General features: G+C 49.8%; 2 protein-coding genes across 8 annotated transcripts in view; one reads left to right on the top strand and one right to left on the bottom strand.

Annotated features, from left to right (window-relative positions):
• The window catches only part of SCAF4 (SR-related CTD associated factor 4), a 61,307-nt gene extending 50,147 nt beyond the window's left edge, over positions 1–11,160 (top strand). For all 4 annotated transcript variants that reach the window (XM_040980725.1, XM_040980724.1, XM_040980727.1 and 1 more), the window contains exon 20: positions 9,886–11,160. In XM_040980725.1, the coding sequence (XP_040836659.1) occupies positions 9,886–10,811 (926 nt within the window). In that variant the 3' untranslated portion in view covers positions 10,812–11,160. The remainder of the gene's footprint in view (positions 1–9,885) is intronic.
• Positions 11,161–12,723: 1,563 nt separating this feature from the next.
• SOD1 (superoxide dismutase 1) lies at positions 12,724–20,163 on the bottom strand. Of its 4 annotated transcripts, none has more exons than XM_040980732.1 (5): positions 20,143–20,163; positions 16,104–16,197; positions 14,594–14,663; positions 13,820–13,937; positions 12,724–12,932 (listed from the first exon to the last, which is right to left on the bottom strand). In XM_040980732.1, the coding sequence occupies exons 1-5, from the start codon at positions 20,146–20,148 to the stop codon at positions 12,825–12,827; spliced, it is 396 nt and encodes a 131-aa protein (XP_040836666.1). In that variant the 5' UTR covers positions 20,149–20,163; the 3' UTR covers positions 12,724–12,824. The 4 variants fall into 4 exon arrangements, with proteins under 4 accessions (XP_040836666.1, XP_040836664.1, XP_040836665.1 ...); XM_040980730.1 differs by lacking the exon at positions 20,143–20,163 and adding an exon at positions 18,655–18,817; XM_040980731.1 differs by lacking the exon at positions 20,143–20,163 and adding an exon at positions 18,667–18,817.
• Between the last annotated feature and the right edge of the window lie 931 nt (positions 20,164–21,094).

The following is a 21,094-nucleotide window of genomic DNA, read 5'->3' as shown; positions in this document are numbered from 1 at the left end:
TATTATTTATATTGAAAAGTCAGACATAGAGAGGAGGAGAGATGTACAAAAAGATCTTATGTCCGCGGATTCACTTTCCAAGTGGCTGCAACAGCCAGAGCTGTGCTGATCCAGAGCCAGGAGTTTCTTCCGGGTCTCGCACACGGGTGCAGGGTCCCTAAGGCTTTGGACCCTCTTGACTGCTTTCCCAGGTCACAAGCAGGGAGCTGGATAGGAAGCGGGGCTGTGAGGATATGAACTGGCAACCGTATGGGATCCCAGCGCATTCATGGCAAGGACTTTAGCTACTGGGCTACCATGCCAGACCCAAAGCTAGTAATTTTTTATTATTATTATTATTATTATTTTCATTGGAAAGGCAGATATACAGAGAGGAGAGACAGAGAGGAAGATCTTCCGTCTGATGATTCACTCCCCAAGTGAGCGCAACAGCAGATACTATGCCGATCCGAAGCCAGGAGCCTCTTCCGGGTCTCCCACGCGGGTGCAGTGTCCCAAAGCTTTGAGCCGTCCTTGACTGCTTTCCCAGGCCACAAGCAGGGAGCTGGATGGGAAGCGGGGCAGCTGGGATTAGAACCGGCGCCCATATGGGATCCCGGGCGTGCAAGGTGAGGACCTTAACCACTGCGCCACCGCGCCGGGCCCAAAGCTAGTAATTTTTAACATTTAGTTTACCACATGGAAGCCCTAATCCACTACTGTCATTGAAAGGAAAAAAATTCTAGAAAGTAGCTTAAAAAATATGACTGATACCTACCCCCTCCCCCCAAAGAAGTTTTGAGTTTTATTACACTCTTTTGTAACATGAAATGACAAGCAGGAAAGGTATTGTACCTGGGTTTCATTGGTATCTGAAAGCCTGTGGCTCTGCTGTGGAAGTCGTCTTCAGAAGCTCTGAAGTCTTGAATTAGTTTGAATATGAATTAACACATTGCATCATTTTATTTCACTAGTGTTACATAATCAAAATGATTCTCACATCTCGGGGCCTTTCCCATAATTGAGCAGGGCTCAGTATATAATGCAGAGCCGTGAGTAGTTCACAGACAGTGTTGGCTTGGGAATGGATCTGTGTATGCATGCACCATATTAGCTCAGAAGACCAGCACATCGACAAGATTGGGAAGAAACTTGTGAAATGCTTTCTTGTCTCCATGACCTCCGACTGCTATAGTGGAAGAGCTACAAAGAAAGGGAAAGACAGAGCTCTCCCATCCACTGATCTGCTTCCTCAGATGGCCACAACAGGTCTCCCACTTGGGCTTGGGCCCCTTTGCTTGGGCCATCCTCTGCTGTTGGCCTAAGTGCATTAGCACGGAGTTCTGTCAGGCAGAGTAGCTGGGACTTGAACCAGTACTTCTAGGAGATGGCAGCCCCGCAGGCCACGTCTCAGCCAGCTTCACCACAATGCCAGTCCCTGAAGACACTTGTAAATTTAAATCTGAGGCGGGAGGGAAAGAATTCTAGGTTGATTTTGGGTAAACAAAGATGTGAAGAATTAACAGGTAAGACTTTTTTCCCCCAGGTGTCATTGCAAAAAGTTTATCTGCCTTCAGATAGTCTGAGTGGTAGAAGGTTAACTGTATTTCTTCATGTGTAAATTGTTACTGAAACAATATGCCATAATGCTCAGAAGAGAAGAACACTATCATAAATTACTGAAAACTCCGATAACTCTGGAAGGACTTCTTCCTGCTGTTCTGAGCATATTTTGGTGTATAATCTTTACAATGAAGTCTGAAATGTGATTTCTGTCATTTGAAAATTAGATCTTTATTGTGTTGTTGCCACATCTCAGGGTGCTTATTGCAATAAGACCCATGGGAATATTTTCAGAATATGTGTAAATACTATTTAGGCAGAGAAAATAACGTATGTTGATTTTGGTGTTAATTTCGGAAGGTGTGAAGTGAGAAAAGGGAAGCACCTTTTGCTGATTAGCAATTATATTTTTGCCTTAGGATCTCTGTATTAGTGGAGGAAATTACTAGATTGATGCAAAATGCCATGATGACATTTTTTGGGATCAGATCCAAAAAGGTGGAAAGAACTGTAGCAAAGAGCAGAAAAGAAAGCTGTGAAAAAAGCAACCTTCCTCAAAGGTCCTAGATTTGCCCTGGAAGAACTGCTTGAACCGAATCTGTAGCTGCCAGTTTGTGTATCACCCCTGCAGCCAACCACTCAGGTTCAGAGTGTGTGTACAGATGAAATCTGACTCCCTGGAGTTTATGTTCTTAAAGGAAATAGTAGATAGTAAGTAAATCAATCTCACATGCGCTCTCTCCATGAAGAGACGAAAGCAGAACATGGTTAGGGGTAAAGGGTGTCAAGGAGGCAGTAACATAAGTAGAGAGGAACTGGGTAAACACAGGCATTTGAGTTAGAGCTGAGAACAGAGGCCTCTGGAGTGGTTGGGACCTGGCTTGTTCAAACGGCTAATGTTGGGAAAAGGGTCTTCAAGGGCAAGGGTATCAGGATGTGGCAAAGGTTGAAACTGTTGTCATCTGATTTGCCTTTTTCCGGAGTTCCCATGGCTATTGTGTAGTGCTAAGAGGGCGGTGGGGGGCTGGGAATGGTGTGGTGTTTGGCAGCGGATGAGATGCAGACCACCAGCTCATGGGGGACTGGTCGGTGGAGGTGGTAAGTGCTTGGGCTCTCGAATTGCTGCATTGCTTAATACAGAATGTAAAAGATGAAAGGACTCAGTAAGTTCTCTACTTGAGCAGTTTGTAGAATGTAATTTCCATTTCTGATATGCACAGATCTGTGAAATAGGTTTTTAAGAAGTGTGTCAAAACATTGTGTATTTTATTTACCGAGGAACAATTTTCATAGAAACAAATAGGTAGAGATGCAAATTCTGGTATGATCAGCAGATAAGGGAAACATCTAAAACCATGGGAGATTTCCTAAAGAGGGAGATGCTAATGACGTAGGCCTTGAACAGTCCTCTGAAGTGACCCTCATTTTGTAGCAGGGGAAACTAAGTAGCCTTCTTAAGATCACAGAGCTGAAGGGCAAAGCCATGTAAATCCCTCCAGTGGGAGCCCCTTGTAATCCACCTCCTGTGCTGCCTTCCCCAGCCCACAGGCTAGGACGCAAAGGTATTGGAAGAAAAGTTCCTAGGAACAAGAGAGGGATGGCAGGTGACATAGGTGGGTTAAAAAACAAAAAAGTCAAGACTTGGTGAAAGGCACCCATTGAGCTTGAGGAACTGTGAAAGGCTGATGGAGTCATGGTTCAAAAGGCTAATGGTGCAGGGGTAGGTGAGAATGAAAGATGGAGAAATGGCTATGATTATGATTTTGAACACTGCTGAGATTTTTTTTTTTTTTGAGGTGAAGTCTTTTTAAAACATGGACTAACAGCATTGGGAAGTGAATAGAGGGGAGTTCAAGAAAGGGGATATAGGCTTGGTACTGTTGGAAACAGGAAAGGAATACATGATTTGATTCACAGATCGCAGAAGGAGTAACATGGATATAAGTGTTAGTCAACTAGTAGCTTTGGAAGTAGGTGGCAAAAACATTTTCAAAAAGAAGGTCTATTAAAAAATTCCACTAGAGTAAGTGTGATGGGAGGAAATGAAATGCTTCCACGTGCTCCAACATGGATGACTCACCAGAAGAAAAGCCACATGAAAGAAGCAGAGTCAAAGAGGATCACATGTCATTATGGCTCCACTTGTGTGAGATGCTGGCAGTAGGCAAGTGTGTGAAGATAGAAAATGAGATGGTGGTGTAGGCTGGACTGGGGCTTGGTGGGGGTTAAGTGAGGAATGATGGACTAATGGATGCAGGATTCCTTTTGTAATAATGAGAATGTTCGAAAATGCTTGTGATGGTTCAACAGCTGTGAATAGACTAGAAGCCATTGAGTTGTACTTCTCCCCGGTGTAGTATAGGCTGTATGTATTTTGTTAAAGTTCTTTGAAAATGAAAACCAGCTAAGGGTAAACAGAATTAAGAAGCATATCGGGATACCTAACATATTAGAAAAGAACTGCTGCCCAGGATTAAGGGCATACTTGTGATTGTAGTTACAGAAATTTGAACAGAAATAACTCAGCATGCTGGGGGAATGCATGGCCACCCCCTCCATTCCAATGGGATTATGTAGGAGTGCTGTGATCAAAACCCATTTCGAGGTTCTTCCAGACAACTAAGGTGAGGGAAGAGCCATGGATTCCGAGTCAGGTAAGGAGGAACACAGGGACATGGATTCTGTGGACATGAGCCTAGTGGGATTGAAGATGTTTGGGGTCAGGGTTTCCAAAAGAGAAGGATCTAGAAAAAGGAAAGGTGGGGGATTGGGCTGGAGGTAGAAGGACTTAGAGTGGACGTGTCAGGAAGTAATGTAGCAACTGGTGAGAATGTCAGGACCTAAGGTGGAGCTGGTAGGACAAGGTCATTGGCCAACAACAGCTGACTGTACCCTCAGGTTGCAAGCCCTTTGTTTTTTTCTTTTAACATTTCTAGCATTAGTTTTCTTAGCAGCCAGTACCCTTCATGGCACACAGAGCTGTGTGTTCAGCTGGCAGAGCTTTCCCGTTTAGCTGCCTTGCCAGCTACTCCATCCCTTGGGTACTGTTAATAGCTGTGTAGTTTTTCATAACTGTGGTGGAATCTCCAAAAGATGGTAGTACTTTCAGTTTCAGTAATTTAGAATTCTTTTCCCCTCGGATACATTTTGGAAAAACCATTGTCCCATTAACTGGTCTCTTTTTTTATGTGGCACGTAACTACGTGTCATGAGGTATAACATGATTTGTGTAATAATGTATGTAATCAAATCATACTGCTTAGCATTTGTTTCCTTAACTTTGTATTAAGGAGTCAATGAACTCCTTTTATTTAAGAGATCCCAGTTGAATTTCACCTCTGAGAAATCAGTCCACAAGCCGACGCAGGAGCTGCTCCCAAGGTCCTCCGGGTTCCCTGTATCCCCGTCACAAGCACTTCTGGTCCTATACATAGCCACATTGGACTCCAGCCTGAAGATCAGCCCACTCTCCCACAGCCCATGCATATAGTTCCATCTGCCTTCACCATAGATGGCAGTACCTGACCCTTACCTCTCAAACTTTTAGAATCTTAAGTATTTGAGAAAGAAGGGGTGTGCCAAGCACTGGTTCATTCTCAAAACCTGCTGAAGCAGAGGAAACGGTAGGTTTCCCTTTCAGATGGCAAGAACCCTCAGTCACTGAATTCATCACTCCCACCACATCTGTATTAACAGGAGGCTAGGCTCAGTAGCTGGAGCTACAGCGTGGTGCAGGTAGGCTAACCAGTAGGCTAAATTGCCACTCCTCCCTCTACTAGGTTTTATTTCTGAATTTTGGGGGTGGGGGGTGAGGGATGTGGGCATCATTATGAGCAATGTAATTTTGAGTGTATTAAACTTCAGAGTTGAATTTTGGACATTTGGGGCTGTTCCTTTTGGTCTGCCTTAAGCCTTGCTGTATTAGGAATGTCCGAGTCTTCTATCCCATGTTTCCCAGGTCTGAGCTTTTGGGTTTTGTGGATGCACTGGGTGATTTGACACACAGCTGTTGTAAGCACCTGGCAGCCCAAGCCCCTGTGATTCTGCATGGTCATGTGACACTTGGCGCCTCCAGCCGTTCGGTCCTGCCCACCTCACACCTCGCAGCCCCGGTGCTTCGTGCGAGCGGCTGGAGGAAGAACCCAGCTACTGTCCAGACTCCTCCCCCTCATTGGCTGGCTGCACACTACTCTGGGAAACAGGATGGTTCAGGCAGGCACAGCTCAACCCACCACATCAGCCAGAGCAGCCCTGGCCTCTGTGCTTGGCCCCCCAGTCTTCAGCAAGTCATTCTATTGTTTTTCTGAATACCTTTCGCCTTGTACAACCTTTTCCAAAGCCACTCTGGTGGTGGTCAAGTTCGTCTGTACTTGTCTTACTCCGGGATGTGAGCCCTTTTCCTCTGAGACCCAGCTCCCCTCGGATGACACAGCACCTTGCATTGCTTCTGCCTTTGTGTGGTTGTCATAGTCTACTGTCTCCTACAACATCTGGAATCCACTTTTACTAGACTGCCTCTGAAGAGAACAACCAGGGTTTTTGCAGCTTGTTAAGTCAGTAGTGTGGACTTAAAAACATGAATTTTTATTACACATTTTACCTCCAGATAAACTGGAAAATTACTTTGAATGCCCTTTTGACTGGGTAACTCGCTGAATTCCACTGATACTTATGTAATGCCAGCTTCCCTAATATTTCAGCTAGCTTTAGTGCCAAAGGCTTCTGCTACCTGATACATATTTAATTAAATATTAACTTTAATTAGAGAAGTAATACATGCTTACTACAAAAGAAGGGTGAAAAGGGATTACAGATAAATCCCTAGTTTTAAAAAGTGATTCCCTTAGGTCTTTACTCATTTACATCACTGTTGACTCAGATAATTAATGTCTTCTCTATCTGTAATCCAATATTGTTTCTATTTATGTAGCTTATTTTTCATAATTTGTCTGCCATGTGGGTGCAGGAGCTCAAGCTCTTGGGCCATCTTTCACTGCTCTCCCAAGTATATCTTCAGAGAGCTGGATCAAGAGTGTAACATTTGAGCCAGAACTTGAACTGGCACTCACATGTTCACATCGCTGGCCCCCAAGTTCAGTCTTTGTGGTTAAGGGCCTGTTGAAAATAGGAGAATATCCTGTCAGAGAATTGTGTAAGTTCTGGTGTCCACAAAGGATTGAAAGGAAATCTAGGCTGATAAATCTTTCAAGTGTTTACAGTGCAAATGATTTTTGAGTGCAGAATATTTTCAGCAAGTCCCAAAATAGTTTTTCTTTCTTTGTGAAAATTGTAATGCTTTATAGAAGGTTCAAGCATGTGATTCTAATGTTTAACCCTGTAAAACCGATCTGCAATACCCTCAAGCTTGTCCTGACAAAGATGGGCTGCTACTTTCCCATTGCCCTGCCCAAGTCGCTGTTTGCTTTTGAATAACCATCTGAACTCAGTTCTGTTGTAAGATGCGTTCAATTTCTCTACCCCATCTTTTTCTTGCATTATTTAAAAAGGACAGGAGCCTTGCCCCCGTAGCCTGTAGGGAGGTGCCAGGATGAGCTGCACTGGCCTTTGTAGTAGGATATATGCTATTGTTTATCTTATTTCTGGAGAACAATTCTTTCCAAGTAAAAATTAATGGGAAAATGAAGTATTGTTGGGACTGCTAGTAAAAGAGGTTGTACCTGGCGTGTACAGTGTCTCATTGGTTAAAGTCCATGGATATTGGGACTTGATTCCCTTTAAAAAAAAAAAATGGGAGCAAGGACCTGTCTTAGCTGCTGTGACCATCCAAGGGAGTTTCCTGACCACGGTCTAGAGAGTGTCCTGGGCTGGAGCTGTTTCCTTGGTGTCCAGCATTGTGCTTCAGTAATTAGTAGTTCTCAACCTTGAACCTGACATTTGACTGCTCAGTGGCTTTATGGTTTTCCCAGCTGCCAAAAGGCTTGACTTTTTTTGTTTTTAAGACTTATTTATTTTTATTGCAAAGTCAGATATACAGAGAGAGAGAGAAAGGAAGATCTTTCGTGTGATGATTCACCCCCCAAGCAACCGCAGGGGCCAGAGCTGCGCTGATCCAGAGCCAGGAGCCAAGAGCCTCCTCCGGGTCTCGCATGTGGGTGCAGGTTCCCAAGGCTTTGGGCCATCTTCGACTGCTTTCCCAGGCCACAAGCAGGGAGCTGGATAGGAATTTAGGGCTGCCAGGATTAGAACTAGCACCCGTATAGTATCCCAGTGCATGCAAGGCAGGGACTTTAACCACTGTTAGGCCACCATGCCAGGCTTACAAGCCTTGACTTTAAAGTATGCTAGTTATTGGTGTAGCTGGAGGTGCTGACCTGCTAATAATCAAATGAAAAATGTTACTTGTTTTTGCAAAATCAAGTTGTTAGTGCAGAATACAGACCACCTTTCTAAACGGATGTGTGCTGCAGCAGTTCGTCAAGCCGCACACGGAGCTTAGTCTGAGGGATTTCAGCCTGTGATCCCAACAAGTGACGGGCATTTTAACTATCACCACTTCCTGAGCCACATGAGTGAGGCATGTGCCCGGGATTATCCCCTAGTGAGGTTAGACTTCAAACATACTTTGGCTTTTAAGAAGATAAATGTTTAATTAATTGCCAAGCTGGTGAATCCTGCTGAAGTTAAAAGCTGGTACACAGTTATTCTTCAGGAATGTTAGTGGTTACATCTGACAGAATAATATTGAACTATATATATATATATTATGAGCAGCAAAACTGAAATAGTCTTGTTTATCGAAGTAATACAAATTGTTTATCCAGAAACTCCAGAAGTAAACAGGACTTGTTCACTACATCAGGAGGTAGGAAGTCCCAAAATCCCAGTGGAAGAAGCTAGGGCAGATGAAAGTGGTTGCTGCCTGAGCCCAGAGCCCCATCTGCTCACCTGCATGTGGAGCACCTTCCAAGAATATCTGGAGCATTTGAAATGACCAGAGTCTCTCCTTTGGGTCTTTGTATTAGTCTTATCAGTAAAGGGGACAAACAGACGTTGACACCTTTGTGTTATGTAAGGGGTAAACCGCAGCAATTCTGTAGTTAATGACAGGTTGTTGAGCTTATGCTAAATGAGCAAAAGCCTTGTGGAAACAGGAAGGGAAGACCAGTACATCACTGTTTAGCTTTAAAGAATGAATCGAAAGTAAATGCATGGACTGTCTGTATTATTCTGCAGTCACATTGGCCTTGCAGGCTGCATGCAGGTAGTGCTGTGTGCTAAAAGGATCTGTCACGTTGGCATGGAGGGGTTTTTTGTTTTTTTATCATGTTCATCTTAAGTGATGCATAGTAACTACATGTGTCGCTTGATAACGGACTGAGTGCAGCATGGAGTCACTCCTCCCTCCTTTCTGGGCTTTCTAGCTCAAGAGCTTAATTTTTCTATTAGGAAGTAAAGGTGAGACGTGAAATCAAAGGTGGGCATTTGGCCAGCCAATTCAGAGCTACTGCTGTTCAGAATGCTCACATAGCGTAAGTTCCTGGTTCGGTTCCCAGCCTTAGTCATTCCAGCTTCTTACGGACCCTGGGGGTGAATTCAAGTGTGAAGTGCCTGCCCTCTGCATAGGAACCCTGGAATGAGTTACCAGCTGCCAGCGTAGCCGGTAGAGCCACTGCAGGCAGTGCAGACCTAGAGTGTACAGGTTGTAGGAGTGTGGAGAGAACACCCTTCAGTCGGCTCGGTTCCTGCTGGCCTTTTTTCCCCTAGGGACCTCTAACACACTGTTTCTCAGGTGTGTCAGATGTTTGGGGCAGGTAAGGAAAGCTGCAGGACAGTTTGACTTACTCTTTTTGAAAACTGTTGCCTCTGTCTTTAGAAGGTACTTTAAAAATGAGTCTGGGGGGCCCGGCGGCATGGCCTAGTGGCTAATGTCCTCGCACGCGCTGGGATCCCATATAGGCACCAGTTCTAATCCCGGCAGCTCCACTTCCCATCCAGCTCCCTGCTTGTGACCTGGGAAAGCAGTTGAGGACAGCCCAAAGCCTTGGGACCCTGCACCCGCAAGGGGAAACCTGGAAGAAATTCCTGGTTCCCAGCTTTGGATCAGCGCAGCGCCGACCATTGCGCTCACTTGGGGAGTGAATCATCGGACGGAAGATCTTTCTGTGTCCCCTCTCTGTAATCTGACTTTCCAATAAAAATCTTTTAAAAAAATGAATCTGGGGCCATTACTGGACCCTCACACTGGTTCGATGACAGATCGGCAAATAATGAGATGGGAAGAGACGAACACATTTTGTTTTCATTTGAGCTCCTCCACTGGAAAGTACAAGTGGACTGGAATTCTGCACTGGCATTGACATGTTTGCTTCTGTTGTCTTGTAGGGACGCAAGGAGTTGCACCTGGTCCCGTGATGGGGCTCCAGGCACCATCGACTGGTCTGCTCGGTGCCCGCCCTGGCATGATCCCGCTGCAGCGCCCTCCAGGGATGCCACCACCTCACTTACAGCGGTTTCCTATGATGCCACCTCGCCCCATGCCACCCCACATGATGCCCCGAGGCCCACCCCCGGGACCAGGGGGCTTTGCAATGCCTCCACCTCATGGAATGAAAGGCCCCTTCCCACCCCATGGCCCCTTCGTTAGGCCTGGAGGGATGCCAGGGCCAGGGGGCTCGGGCCAAGGGGGTCCTGAAGACCGAGATGGGAGGCAGCAGCAGCAGCAGCAGCAGCCGCCTCCACCCCAGCCCCAGCCCCCGCCACCTGCACAGCAGCCGCCCCCAGCGCAGCAGCCGCAGCAACAGCAGCAGTTTAGGAATGATAGCAGGCAGCAGCAGCAATTTAATTCGGGTAGAGACCAAGAAAGATTCGGAAGAAGATCTTTCGGAAATAGGGTGGAAAATGACCGGGATCGGTATGGGAGCCGTAACGACGAGAGAGAGAGTAACCGTGAGAGGAGAGAGTGGGGAAGGAGGAGCCCTGACCGGGACAGGCACAGAGACTTGGAAGACAGAAGTAGACGCTCTGGTGGGCATCGAGACAGAGAGAGAGACACCAGAGATAGGGAGTCTCGTAGAGAGAAGGAAGAAAACCGGGGGAAGGAGAAGTCCGAGGTGACAGACAGGGCCGGCAGCAACAAAACCCTGGAGCCTGCCGTTAGCCAAGTGGGGAAGGTAGAGGCCGTCTCAGAACTTGGTAAGGGCCAGTGCGAGGCGGCCACCCTCAAACCTCCCGAAGAGACACCTGCTGAGGCTACCTCATCGGTGGAAGCCACCAAGGATCCTGGCTCGGCAGCCGAGGCTGCTCGTTAGACTGGAGTTTGTCCATGTGACAGGGACACTGGGAGTGGGCTTGACGTGTACAGATGCTGTATTATATCGGCTCCGCTATATCACAGCCCCACAGTAGTTGGTGGGGAACTGTAAGCAATTTGATTGCTTCCCTTCTATTTAAAAATAGCCACAAAATAACAAAAAATACTGAGAATATGAATAAAATATTACCCCTTTTGCTGTAACTTTTTAAAAGTTTTGACTTTAAAAAGTTTACAAATCATAATTAGAAGTGCTCTATTTTTTTTTTTTTAATTTAAGACAAGGTAACGGTGAAAGCTCCTCAAACAATAGGGATGTTTTTAATAAACTCTATTTTCGTAACAAACTTTAATGTGTGCTATTCTTCTACACTGCTTGAATGTGGAAAAGCAGTTGTTTTCCAGTAGTCAGCTGTTAATACTGTGTCGGAGTCTAGACTGACCCGATTCAAGTATTGTTGTAGTTACTCCCAAAACACTCATTTGTAATGCTGTTGGTTCTCTGTGTTTGGTGCTCATTGAGAAGCTTGTGTTGGCCATTCAACCGAGGTAGGTTTTTCCCCTCTTGGCTGTGTACCAAATGCTGCCCTCATTGCTTGCTAGTACGGACTGGTTGTGTGGAATTGGATCTCTTCCTCATGCCCTAAATGATCACCTGGGTGTTACATACATAAAATGGGTGATTTTGTTTATGCCATCCCATAAAATCTAAAGGGCAAAAAACCAAGGGTACCGGTTTGAATTCTGAAATGTTTAAAGACTTAAATGTCACCTTCCTGGGAGCCTTGCCTAATGCCTTTCTTTACCAATGACTGTCCTGCCTGGCCCCAGGAGATAATTTGAGTCTGTTTTAGTCAGACAGGGGGTTAAAGTAGGATCAAGATGCCTACGAAGTGTCACATTCAGGACATCAAAGCACAGTCAAGCTTGTACAGCAAGCTGTCCCCCGCACTTGGCCTTGCTCTTCTGTGACGTCGTCAGACTCCTACTGCCAAACAACCAGCTGGTTTACTGCCTTGGGTTTTGATACGTGTCTGCATCCAAGGGGAAGGCGTCTCCTAGGGCAGTATGCTGCTGCCTTTAGAGGGGGTGTGTGGACTGAAATGCTGAAAACCTTAACCAGGAAAGCCTGAACTGAAACTGCTGCTGGCAAGCAACATCTCATGTGGAGCCCAAGAATTCCAAGCCACCACATCCTGCAGAAAATGTGCACATGAAGACAGTACTACTGGTTGTGGGATAACAGAGGCAGCAGATGACGAATGTGTCCATATCCGAACGATGGTTTTAACCACTGTGGGTATATTCAGCATTTTAGTAACAATCCAACTTAGCTTTTCTTCTAAGTGGTTTCCTGAACAGTCAGGTTGCACGCAGGTTCCTGCAGCAAACTTGTAAGAGGACATGGGCCTCTGAGGCAGGACAAAAGCTGCAGCTGGGCCTCCACTGATCCCAGAATCAGCTAAGGGCTTTCCATCTATTTTGTAAAATAAAAGCAAATCCTTGCACAGGAATGCAAATGCTAAGTGGCCAAGCATTTCCTTAGGTCAGCTCTTACCCAGATAGGCTTCAAAGGACAGCCGGGTCCATTTTTTGGGTTACTCCTGGCTCAAAGACCAGCTGCTAAACAGATGACAAGAGTGCCAGCAGACAATGTGACTGGCCCTGCTCCCCGTACATGAATGTCAGAGCCGACTGATCAGTCTGCATCTTCAAGTTGGATTCTTAAATGGGCTCCAAGTGTGTGCCACTCAGGAAGCCTAACACTCAAGGGGGCTGCATCCTCCACAACACACAGGTCCTTCAGACTCTTTAACTGAATATGAGCTTTATAAAACCAGACAAATCTTGCAAGGAATCAGAAATCTGTTCTCATTATGAGGTACTGAAGACACATCACTCAAACACACTTGAAGATTACAGTGTTTAATGTTCATCAAGCTGCATTTCTACAACTAGCAGGCTAACAGGTGAGCGAGCTACTGGGACGCACGCCCCGCGGCAGGAAGGCTCACGCAGCGATCCCAATCACGCCACAGGCCAGGCGACTCCCGGCGTTTCCAGTCTTCGTACTTTCATCATTTCCACCTTTGCCCAAGTCGTCTTCTTTCTCGTGTACCTTTAAATAATATTAAGAACACGTCACTGGACTGTCAAGAAATTATCACTTCCTCTCAACAAAAGACTTATGAACTTTGTAATAAGCCCTGGAAGAATCTGACCGGCAGAGCAGTCTGTAAACAGAGACGAGCAGCGTCAAGGCAGGCACTGCTCTCCGAACCTCCTTGACAACAGGCGCGCCGTCTGCAAGCCGAGAACTCCAGAAAACCCACAGCCGAGTCTCTGGCTGCAGGGAGCTGGTCCTAGTCCTCCACAACCACATCAAAACCCCAACTACAACAGTCACTCTTGACAGAAGAGTTAAAATTGCCTTTAAAAGCATGAAAGTAAGCAACCTATCAAAATTCCATTCCCACGGAATTTAATGAGTCTATAAGAACCCTAAAAATAAACTATTTAGCAAGAATAAATTTTTCAAACATTCGTGACTTTCCTGCTTTACAACCACAGCTGAAAAAAACTCCAAGAACAAAAGGTGAGCCGAAGGACATGACAACCGCAAGATCCTGTCCTCAGGAGCAGGCGGGATGGACCCGGCTGCCACCCGCGGCTGCCGCGCACCGAGCTGCTGCCACCCGCGGACACAGTTGAGCACTAACCCTAACAGCCATCCCAGATTGCAGACCTAGCAAGATGTCCTGCTGAACTACAAGAAACTTGTAACAAGAGGGGGCCGTTTTAACACTAGCTGTTTCCCGTTCAGATACAGCATGATCCAGTACGATCCACGTGCTGGCAGCATGGTGTTAATGACTTCAGACTCCCACTCCACCATATCCTAACATGAACAGGACAAGTCACCTGGACCTTGGAAACCCAGTACTGCCACGACAAAGGACTGACTGGTGCATGACCCTGGGCCCAGCCCTCCCCAGGCGCACTCACCACCAGTGTGCGGCCAATGACAGACATCTCTCCTGAGAGGGAGATCACAGAATCCTCGATGAGCACGTCGGCCACGCCATTGCTGCCAGCAGTCACGTTGCCCAGGTCGCCCACATGCCTACCGTTAGAAAAGCACCAGATTAGGGCTGCCTTCCACTTGGCATCAGGACCCCGCAGGACCTAATGTACAGGTGTGAGAGGGTGGGGCTGACAAGCACACACAGCACCAGATAAGACCTGCTTTGTTGCAAAGAAAACCACACAGGCATCAAGGCTTCTGTTCCACAAGGGACCTCTGCCCTCGTGCTCAGGAGCCAAAGGATAACTCACTGGCTCGCGTTCAGAAGCGCCAGTGGAGCTACAAACGCTCCATCTCTCAGGCCTCTGCCACAAAAGTCAAATTCACCCCTGTCCTGCAGTGCTTTCCTGCAGGGAGTTCGGACATCCACGTACAAAGGCATTCTCATCAGCTTTCACGATCACATTTGTATCTGCAAAAGCTTGTTTGAGAATGTTGGTTTTGTTGCTGGCTGACAGTACTGTTCTCACGGGACTTCCTGTATCAGCTCCCCTAGGCACCTGTATCAGTTCTGTATTCAATAAATGCTACAAACCACCGAGTTCCAAGAGTCTCCATCTGTCAACTCCTGCAGCACCTGGGGCAGGTGAGCACGTGGGAAGCATCCCTCAAGAGCAGGAGTGGGTGACCACTTCATTATCTCAACCTGCCACGGGCCAGGAGCACCCACGCCGTGTACGCAGCTTCCTGCTCACCTCTCTTCATCCTTTGGCCCCCCGTGTTTTTTGGCCAGAGGGTTGAAGTGAGGGCCTGCACTGGTACAGCCTATAAAAGAAAAGGTAAATAGTGGGTTAGAATTCCAAACTTTTCCTCATCGCCCAACTCCACAGAGAGCGGTAACTTCCGCTGTGACTTCAGGACCAACGAAAGTGGGCAGCAGCACCTTGGCAGACACACGGCAGGCAGGGAGGGCGCAGAGACCAGTCCGAGCTGCAGGCTTCCCTGGGCAGCATGCCTTAACTGCACCGCACGCCCCCAGGCAGCTGAGCCTCTGCCCTGTGTGGCCAAGCGCCAAGGCTGCCGTACCACCTGCCTGGGGGCGGGGGGGCACGACAACATTGCTCTAAGTGGCACTCGAGTGTTCCAGGGGATGCCACACACGCAGGACCCAGCACTGCATGCCCACGGGGCAGGTCTTTTCTTGCCACAGCTTCATTTAGCAGCCAGTGCAAAGTCCTCGTTCACCCACAGCTCAGGTCCACGCGGGAGGCCAGGCAGGCCCCAAACCAAGAAGCAAGATAGGAGGGTTCGTAATTACTGAAACGGAGCAAATCTCCTCAGTCACTCCATGAAACAAAATGAGGGGACAGAAAAGTTTCAGCAAAGTCAATCAAGTTGTCAGTGTAGACTGCAGGCTATTCCTCGCGCCTGGCAAAGGCCACTGAAGGCGATGAAGGCCCACTGACTGTGGTAACTTGCTTCGGATCCCCAGAGAGGGAAACTTCCCGCGCCCAGCGGCACACCAGGCTGCCTGTCCCACCCAGGCCACACGCCGAGGTGTGCAGCTGCCACTCAGAATGCCCCTGAAGCAGCCAGCCAGCTTCAAACCCCCAGGACTGGGGGAGGGGAGGATTTTTGTCATCTTTGGTTTTGTTTTTCACTGCATTGTGTGAAAATAAAAACACTAAAAAGAGCTCATCACAAAATGTAAGTACAGCTTAACCACCTCAGGACACAAACAACTCCTTTCCCTTCCCATGATGCAGAAGCTGAAGATGCCTGGGGCTGAGCTTTTTAAAGACTTACTTATTTTTTTGGAAAGTCAGATTTAGAAAGAAGAGACAAGTAAAAGATCTTCATTCTCTGATTCACTCCCCAAATGGCCGCAACAGATAGAGCTGAGCTGATCCGGAGCCAGGAGCCAGGAGCCAGGAACTTCCGGTTCCCTCATACGGGTGCAGGGTCCCAAGGCTCTGGGCCGTCCTCCACAAATTTCCCAGGCCACAAGTAGGGAGCTGGATAGGAAGTGGGGCTACCGGAACTAGAACTAGTGCCCACGTGGGATCCCAGCGCATGCAAGGAGCCGACTTTAGCTGTAGGCTACCGCACTGGGCCCAAGGGGGCTGATCTTAAAAGTTGACTTGTGTATCAATTACCACACACACACCAAGGATGAGTGTTCCTGTTGCTACGGGTGCACTCGGCTCAGGCCTGCTGCTCCTGCTGGGTTAAACACGAGGAGGGGTCACCAAGGCACACACTCACCTTGTGTGTTATCTCCAAACTGGTGGACATGGAACCCGTGGCGGCCTTCGGTCAGTCCTGTGATGCGTCCCTTCACCATCACAGGCCCTGAGCCCTGGATGCGAAAAGCAAAGTGCGGGGAGTTGGAGAAGGCAGCTGCAGCTGACCTTTAAGCAGGAATGTGGGTGCAGCCCCTAGCCCACCACTCTGCTTATCCACTGCAGGCCTGTGTCTCCACCCCAAGGGAGGGTGGCAATGTGCCAACACTCATGGCTCCACTGCCCGTTGGCCAGGTCAGCTGGCAACAGCGGGTGCAAAGCTCCCAACAGGAAGCACTTCATTGCAAGCCTTTCCCAGGGACCGGGTGCTCTCACACGGTGCACGCGGGACGAAGCACTGACCGAGGGAATGCTGCGGGCGGTCAGTGTGCGCCTGCTGAACCTACGTGTCTCTATCAAGCTTCTTTAACCAAAACGCCTGCCACATCACACACCCACCCCTAGCTTTCCTCATGGACACTCCTCCATTCCCCAAACACCGCATACAAACAAGCCTTTAAAAGCTAAAAAGCAACTTTGCAAATGTCCAGCCAGCTACCCTGGGACCGTTCCCCACTCTCACCCAGGGGGTACTGACATTTGTGATAAGCAGCCAGAAAATACCGGCTCCCAAAACTCCCCAGAACCCCATTTTCTGGAGGAGTTTTACACAATAGAGCCAGAGGAAAACTCTAATGCAGGGGGACAACCCGCACTCCCAATGCTGCGGGGCCACGTGTGGGCCTACAGCTCTGCCAGGAGGCCAAGGACTGGAACACAGCATGCACGCACCCACAGCGCTCCGTCACAGCACACCTGTCTGATGTTGGGTCGGCTTGTCATCCACTGCCTTGAGTCAAGTTAGAAGAGGGATCAGGCCTTAACCCTGACCCAGAAGAGACCCCTGCGCCAAGTGTCTGCACAGCTGGTCCCTGTTTTCTTTCTTCTGGAGAACACGCTCCGATTCTTCCAAGGGCAGTCCTGTAGAAGCCGCCGTGCTATCAGCAGCGGCCAGGGCATGCCCAACCTCCCCACACGGGCAGTGCAAGGGGCACGTGGGAGTGAGGCATGCAAAGCTCCATGGGTGCGACCCCACAGGGACCTCGGCCGATCCCGGCATACTTGCAAAGCTTTCAAGGAGGCGCCAGGAACTTGGACTGACCCACAAAACAAGTGCCACTTGTGACGGCGGGCAGCTCCTAACCTGGAACACCGTGCAGAACACACCCCCGCTTCCAGGCCAATGTACTTCCTGCGCCTATGTACTGCCCTCCGAGACCTGAGCAGCCAGGGGGCTTTATCAAGTACAAAGGGCACCACCACCCAAGTGAAGCTGGCAGCTCAAGCTGGGAAGCATGCCAGCCGCTGGGAGAAGGCGGCAGACGCCCAGGCCACCTGCCTCCCAAGTCCCCTTCGCGCTTGGGCAGGGCGCTCAGAGGCGGGAAGGACCCGAGGCTTGTGCAGGGAAGCGAGAGGAGCTCCAGCAAGGCCTGCCCAGTGGGAGGCCACTTGAAGGAACACTCCCCAAGGTGCCCACGCCCACAGGCAGCTGCCACCCTCCCGCCTAACTCACCCCTTAAGGACTAAGCACAACAGTCACCCGCCGAAGGTGGCAGCACCGACTTTTCACACACTTCCCCTGCAGCACCTGGGTTATGCAACGTTTCTGCACATTCTATTCTACAAGATTCGCTCAGAGGCGTGTCTGGCAGCCACTCGGCCACTTCTCCCCGTGGCAGAACAGCGGGACAGCCACTGCGCAGAGAAATGGCCGGAGGAAGGCTCCCCAAGAATAGGCGCTGACTGGGTGCAAGGCAAGCCCCAGCTCTGCCAACTTCCAAATCCATCAGAGTGGCCTCAGGAAAAACCATTCTGGAAACTGGAAACTTCCCAGTTCAGGCTGCACCAGCACAAAACGTGATAGCATTGGGTTGGGGCCCGTATCCGCCCTTTTTTTGTGCGGGGAGGGGGTTGGGGGGCTCCCCAAATGAAGTTTTTGCGCATCTAGCCCATGTCCTGCTGCTGTACTTTTGAAAGCAAAAAAAAAAAAAAAAAAATCTTTGTCCTAGACCGTCATCCCGCCTGACCATAGCCTGGAACAGAGGCCAAAAACACCCTGCTGTAAATACACGGTCAGAGGCGAGGCGCGGTGGCGCATTCTTGTTTTGGGCTTTGGTTTTTCCACGAGCCTCCGAAGCGGGAGAGCTGTGCGCAAAGCAGTATCGTCAGTCGATCGGGCCGTGGCCGGCGGACCCCGGGACCTAAAGCGCGGAAGGCGGACACCCCGACGGACCATCCCCCAGCCACTCCCGGGTCTCCAGGAGGCCGCCAGCCCAGCGGCCCGCGCCCGTCCTCCCGTGGGGTAGGCCCCGGGGTGCTCGGCCCGCAGTCCCCGCCCGGTGACTCAGCAGTTGGCGGCCCGGGACCGGGAGGCGGGGACTCCCGGCGGGCTCGGACCCGGGCCCCGGCGCGGCGGGGGCGTGGCGAGGGCGGCCCCAGGGACGCGGGCGAGAACGCAGCCCCGCCACACGCACGTCCTCCCCGGCGCTTGCCTTCTGCTCGAAGTGGATCGTGCCCTCCACCGGGCCGTCTCCCTTCAGCACGCACACGGCCTTGGTCGCCATGACTCGCGAGCGGCGCGCTCCGGTCCGGGCTGCGGAAGGGGCGGGAGCCGATCCTCGACACGCCGGAGAAAACCGACTGATCCGCGGCGCAGCTACTTTATAGGCTGCTCCGCCTGCCCCGCCCACCCAGAACTGCAACCAATCGCCTCCCGCGCACGCGGCCCGCCCCCGACGGCGGCCTAGGGGCGCGAGTGGTCCGCAGCCACCGGGGGCGGGGCCGAAGAGCCGCGTCACAGAACGTGCCCGGGGCGCCGCAGTTCCCTCCGCGGGGGCGCTGCCCGTGTTCTGCAAACCCCGAGGCGGGAGAGGAACGGCCTTCCTCCCCCGCGAATGGTGTCTTCCGCGGACTGCGGGCTGCGGCGCGGAAACGCAGCTTCCCCCGGAGACGCCGGTTCGAATCCCAGCTGCCGCACTTGCCACCCAGCTCCCTACTTATGGCCCCAGAAAACAGCGGAGGACGGCCCAAGACTTTGGGTCCCTGCACCCGCGTGGAAGACCCGGAAGAAGCTCCTGGTTTCTGCTTAGCTCGGCAGCGTTGGTCGTTGTGGCCATCTTGAAAGTGAATCTGCGGATGCAGGATTTCGTGTCTCCGTAGCCTTGACTTTCAGATAGATCTTTTTTTAATGCGATGGACAAGAAGTAATGATTTTTATACTTTTCATTTATTGTTTTTAGCTTTTTAAGACATTCTCGCTTATTTGGAGGACAAAGTGACAGAAAGCTTCCAGACGCTGGCTCACAGCCCCGGTGACCAGCAGGCACCAGCAGGGTGGTGGTGACTCCTCTTGGCTCATCTGCTGCTTCCCTGGATGTGTTAGCAAGGAGCTGGATTGGAAGTGGAGCGGCTGGGGCTTGAACCAGCGCCCCTTTGTTTCTGGTTTTTCTCATACTGTCTCAAGTCAGTACAACCTGGCCTGACACGTAGTGGCTCTTCATTAGAATTTTGCCTTCTTGGGGCGGGGGGCAGTGCTGTAGTGCAGCACGTGAAGCCTGGGTGGGTGCTGATTTGAGTCCCCACTACTGCACTTCCCATCTAGCTCCTTGCTAATGACCTGGGAGAACTGTGGAGGATGGCTCAAGTCCTTGGGCCCTTGACACCCACGTGGGAGACCCTGTAGAGGCTCGTAGCTCCTGGCATCAGACCAGCTCAACCCCAGCCAATGCAGCCTTCTGGGAAGTGAAGCAGCAAATGGGAGATCTCATTCTTGTGTGTTCTCTAACTCTGCCTTCTAAATAGGCAAATCTTAACAACAAAAAAGCTCTACATTTTCAGTGGCCCTGTTTTGCAGACCACACCCTGGGCACTACGTTGCCAACTGTTTGGGTGTCTACACACTTCCTTTTGGCTAAGAACACACCACTGAGGAGAAGGGTAGATGGTTAAATGACTCACAGTACCTCCATTCAACGGGTGAAACAGCCTGTCCCTTTTCAAGCACAATACTTCCAAGGCATGAAGCAAGGAAGCAGGTGTTACCACACAGCTAATTAAGCCACAGCCTACAACACCAGCGCCTGACAGCTTAACACCTGTGTGAGTCCGGCTGCTCCACTTTCAATCCAGTTCCTGCTCTTGCACCTGGGAAAGCAACAGACCAGGCTCCGTTATCTGGGCCCCTGGCAGCAACGAGGGAGACCCAGATGCAGTTCCTTGCTCCTGACCTCTGCCTGGCCCAGCTAAGCCATTGTAGCCTTTCAGACAGTGAACCAGCAGTTTTCACTTTTTACTCTTCCTGTCACTTTGCCTTTCAAAGAAATCAATAAAAAAAAAAAAGGCATGAAATAAGCAAATAAGAGAAGCTACTTTGGTTTAAGAATGAACGTATGTTTACGTATATGCTTAAAAATGTTTGCATAGGGCAAGTCTTACCAATGTTCTTCTCTTAGTTCTGCAACAGGATGATTTAGGTTTTCTTAGGCAAGCATCTTCGCTGCCAGGGCCCGCGTTGTGGCACAGTAAGCTCAACTATAGCTTGTGATGTGCATCTCCCACACATGAGTGCCACTTCAAGTCCCCACTGTCTCACTTTGGATCCAGCTCCCTGCTAACATGCCTGGAGAAGACAGCCCAAGCACTTGGACCCCAGCCACCCACATGAGAGACCCAGATGGAGTTCTGGGCTCCTGGCTTCTGCCTTGGGGAAGGAACTGATGGATGGAGGGTCTGTCACTCACTCACTGCATCCTCCACCCCCTTTCTAACACAGGCTTTTGCTGGGAAGCCAGAGGGGCAAGAGAAGAGAGGAACTTCATCCTCTGTCTTCCACAGAGAAGGGAAACAGCAGAGGTGGCGGGGGGTGTTGTGCCAGGGAGAACCACTCCCCCTGCCAGCAGTAGTCCTCTCACCCAG

Source organism: Ochotona curzoniae, unplaced genomic scaffold (genome assembly GCF_017591425.1).
Source record: "Ochotona curzoniae isolate NIBS_2020 unplaced genomic scaffold, NIBS_Ocur_1.0 contig_3498, whole genome shotgun sequence".
Lineage (NCBI taxonomy): Eukaryota > Metazoa > Chordata > Mammalia > Lagomorpha > Ochotonidae > Ochotona > Ochotona curzoniae.
The sequence above is the reverse complement of the archived record's forward strand: the minus strand, read 5'-3'. Positions and strand labels throughout refer to the sequence as shown.

Excerpts from the sequence above, each read along its gene's own strand:
- SOD1 (XM_040980730.1), bottom strand. The coding sequence starts at position 18,744 with ATGGCGACCAAGGCCGTGTGCGTGCTGAAGGGAGACGGCCCGGTGGAG. Across the intron at positions 16,198-18,654 it reads AGGCAAGCGCCGGGGAGGAC|GGCTCAGGGCCTGTGATGGT; the intron begins GTGCGTGTGGCG and ends TTTCGCATCCAG. Across the intron at positions 13,938-14,593 it reads GGGCCAAAGGATGAAGAGAG|GCATGTGGGCGACCTGGGCA; the intron begins GTGAGCAGGAAG and ends TTCTAACGGTAG.